This window comes from Drosophila ananassae, chromosome 2L (genome assembly GCF_017639315.1).
Source record: "Drosophila ananassae strain 14024-0371.13 chromosome 2L, ASM1763931v2, whole genome shotgun sequence".
NCBI classification, from domain to species: Eukaryota; Metazoa; Arthropoda; class Insecta; order Diptera; family Drosophilidae; genus Drosophila; species Drosophila ananassae.
In genome coordinates this window covers 19,477,670-19,481,625 of record NC_057927.1, presented here as the reverse complement: position 1 = coordinate 19,481,625, position 3,956 = coordinate 19,477,670, and the positions used below count along the sequence as shown (strand labels likewise).

Sequence of the window (3,956 nt, the reverse complement as noted above, 5' to 3'; positions counted from 1 at the left end):
GTCACAAGTTAATTTCCATAAAGCGGAGAGAAATTTCTGGAAAATCCCCCACCCGAGCAGACAATACGCAGGAAAAATGATAAATGAACTGTCAGTCAAAACTGCCATTTTAACTCTGATTGAAAATGCAGCTAATAGTTGGGCTTAGTTTTTAATAATTAAATACCTGTAAGCTATATTAATTAAAATTTCAATTTATTTCTCTTTATGATATTCTTGAAAATCATTTAAAGATCTATTTTTTAGGCTTGCCCTTTTTGCCCCGCTTGGGCTTCTTCTTGAAAGGTCCCAGTCCCCGGCGAACCATAGTTCCGCGCCACCAGGCCTGCAGTCTTACGGCACAGTTGATGCGATGCACTTGCAGATCGTGCAGTCGCTGCTCCTCCGCCTTCTGGGCCCTGTACTCCTGCACGAACGACATCCGCTCGGCAAAGATCTCGCGGTGCCGTACCAGCAGCTTTTTCTGCTCCAGGATGCGCAGCTCCCAAGCTTCGGTTTCACGCTCCACTCGCCGCATTTCGCTGACGTACCGTTCCTTCCACTCCTCGATCTGTTGCCTCATGTCCTGGATTTCCCGCTGGCGAAAGGATCGGAGCTCGCAGCTCACACGCTCCTCCCGGGCGATTCGTTGTTTGAGGTCCAGAATGTCCCGCAAATATGCCCGCTCCGCGTTTTCGCCCCAAATAGTACCCTGAGCCAGACGTCCTTCCTCCCAGCGCTGCACCAAACTGTACTCAAGGTCGTTCACTCTGGATACACAGCGCAGCTTGTACTTGGTGTCTGCGATCCGCTCCTCTAGATCCTCCAGCTTGGCCTTGGTGTCCCGCTTCTCGGTGTCCAGAGCCTCCCGCAGCTGTTTAAGCTCGTCCTTGGATTCCTGCAGCTTCTGGGACGCCTGGGATACTTCGCTTTTATTGCCAGCCAAAGCGTAGATAGCTTGCTTCAAGATTTCTAAACTTCTATCTTCTGGAGGTAAGATTTTTTTACCATCTTTGGACTCTTTATCTTCTGGAGCTGAGTCCTGTTCTTCCTCATCTTTGATTTTCTTTTCATACATATCCGGGCACTCATCATCGGTGGAGGCTTGTTTCTGCCAATCAATTTGCTGCTCTGGAATTTCCAGAGGTTTCTCTTCAGCTCCTTTTTCCTCCACCGGAATCCTCTTATCCTTGACATCCAGGCAAGTTTTTTTCTCCTGCAACTCCTGATCATTAATGGCTGCTTCGAAAATTGTTCGCAGGGCATCCATATCTCGTTCAAACTTTAAAGAATTTAAAACATCTTCGTCCAGTTGATCGGCATCATCCTCGGCATCACCCAGAAGGGACTCTAGCCGTGGCAGGACTTTGCCCGTAATCAGAATGTGCTCCTGCTTTTCGTGACCGCCCATCGATGAGCTGCGGCGCCGCCGGAGAGAAGCAGGCAGGGATATAGGGTTCCTGGCATTTAGACGCTGGGATCGCTGCTGCAATACCAACTGATTAAGAGTGTCCTTGTAAATGGTTAGTAGCAGAAACCGCCGCAGCTCCTTCAATTGCTCCAGGCTAAGTCCTTCCTCCATTGCCACTTGTACCAAAGTGGTTATTCGACAGGAGTCGATATGAGTCACCAACGGTGGGTTAACCCCAGTAACTGTTGCTAAGACTACCCTCGAAGAGTTCATAAATGTTTGGCTTTAGACATGAACCCGGGCTCTCGCTCATCCTTTCTGACTCTCTGACTCATGTACGGGGAAAGCCTTGGCAAAATCCTGGGGCTCGGGCTCTGGCTTGCATATTTCATTGCTGTCATCGTCCTCGTAGCTTACGTGCAAAAATGCCCAACTGGCGGAGTTGGACTCAGCAAGCTGCACAGCAATCGTAGAATTTATTTTCCCGACTTCGGCTCCCTTTGGCTTTCTTTTGGCCTCCCAACCCCATCTCCCCCGCCGGCATCTGATCCTGTGTATCTGCCGCAGCTGTATCCTTGGGGTTCGTTCACTTCTTGGGCACGCAAGTATGCGTCTTTGTCCTGGGCGCCGGCTTATATGTTTAACCCAATAAATGCCGCGCTGATTGCAAGTTAAATTATTGGCGCACAGGACTCCAGACCCAGACCCGTATTACAATTAAATTATCGCATTAACCGCAAAACCTGCACAAGCCTGGGTCCCGGACTCACTTTTCCACGATTTTCCCAGCGTGCCCGCAGCGTCTGTGTTTAAAAATAAACCAAGTGCATGGACCTTTTTGAATATTTAAAGATGTGTAAGGACTATGAAGTACCCTGTCGATGGTTCTGCTTACCATTACTTTTAAAATTTTTATTAGTTAGGAAGCTCGAGATTTTTAAGAGTAAAAGATAATGTTTTGCACAAGTAACAGTTTAAAAATCACATTTGAAGAGGCATTAAAAATGCAGAACAATATGTAATATGGCATATCTTTATCAACGAGTATCCTTAGATGTTAGTAAATCCCATGGCGAATCCTTTGGTGCGAATAATAGAACTCTTTAAAGGCTAACCAAACCCAAAGTGGTCAATGCACCGGCAGTGTCAGAATGCCTGTGACCGGGCCAGGCAATTGTGAGAAATGGCGGGGCGGACATTAATTTAATGCCCGCCAATGTCTCGCACATACACGGAGAGATAGAGAAAGAGACGGGAATATAGGACAGAGAGGGGGAGAAGGACACACATGGCGAAAGCATGGGGAACTGGAGAGAATCTTGGCGGGCGATTCTGCGTTCGGCTGCCATTATTTTTAATAGACTCCAAAGAAAAAGTTTTCAGTTTTCTACTTCATTGACTGCAAATCGGGAAAAGAAGCTCTCGGGTCGCGCACTTCCCGCCACACCACTCATTCCTCGAACCGCTAAGGATGCCAGCCAAAATTAAGTGCCCCCAAAAAGTGCGCTGTGCACCGCCTGATAAGCGTTCGCACTTAAGCACACACACACCATCTGAGTTGCAAAGGACGAAACGCCTGGCAACTGCAGCGAAAAGTCAAACACATAAATCGCCCGCTCGCCACAAGAAATTGTTCCAGCAAAAAATGTTCAACTTCCATTTAGGAGGGGAGGGACCCCTGCCAACTTTTGAATGCAAATGTTCGATTATGACAAACTTCCCATTGATATCCTTGCGCGCACTCCGCCATTATCCGTCCAATGCAAAGGATGTCTTGGGTGCCAGGACATACCAAGCTTGGTTGCTATTAATAGCGTCAAGGTTCTGTCGCAAATTGTTCGCTTGAAATAATAAATATGTAAATATTAGACAACAAACCAAGGACAAAAACAGCCCATGCTTCTAACGCCTTACAACAGGTAATAAAAAAAAAAAAATTATTATCCCCAACACTTGGACATAAAATATTTGTAAAAAAAGCTTCAAAACTTTACTAAAACATTTTACTAAAACGAATTGAAAGTGACAAAGGCATTTGACCTTAGCTTTTGTCGCTTGGCAACAAGTTTATTTTGTTCCCGTAGAAGCCCAAGGACATCGTCTAAGAGGAGCTTATAAAAAACACCTAAGTTTCCTAAGTTTAAGTGATAAATTATTCTCTATAATTGGTGTTATTAAAAGCCCTTATTTTTATTTAAAGTTAGACACACCCCTTTTTGTTAAAAGGACCTCCCGTGTGTTTTAAACCCACACTCACTGACCCAAAGTCTGATGTACAGAAACGAGAAACCGCGGAGATAAACAGCCGCACTTATGACAGTTCCTCTGACCCCAACCCCGTTTGGTCCTTTTTGCACTCGTTTGTTATCCCGTACATGTAAATAACCAAAAATTTTATATTGCGGGCCGCAACCACGACACCGTGACAACGCCGGCATCTGCCATATGGAGCAGCCGGGACATGTGAAGCCGGCAAAAGAGCCAGAAACAGGAGCAAGTCAAGCAGGACACGGCGGGCCACGGAGCTGCTGCGGCTTTAGTGGCAGGAACAGGAGAGTGGTCAGTG

General features: G+C 46.5%; 1 protein-coding gene across 1 annotated transcript; it reads right to left on the bottom strand.

Moving 5' to 3' along the window:
- Window positions 1–207: 207 nt before the first annotated feature.
- On the bottom strand, window positions 208–1,601 carry LOC6501479 (dynein regulatory complex protein 9). The gene has a single exon (XM_001955296.3). The coding sequence runs from the start codon at window positions 1,559–1,561 to the stop codon at window positions 236–238; it is 1,326 nt and encodes a 441-aa protein (XP_001955332.1). The 5' UTR covers window positions 1,562–1,601; the 3' UTR covers window positions 208–235.
- Between the last annotated feature and the right edge of the window lie 2,355 nt (window positions 1,602–3,956).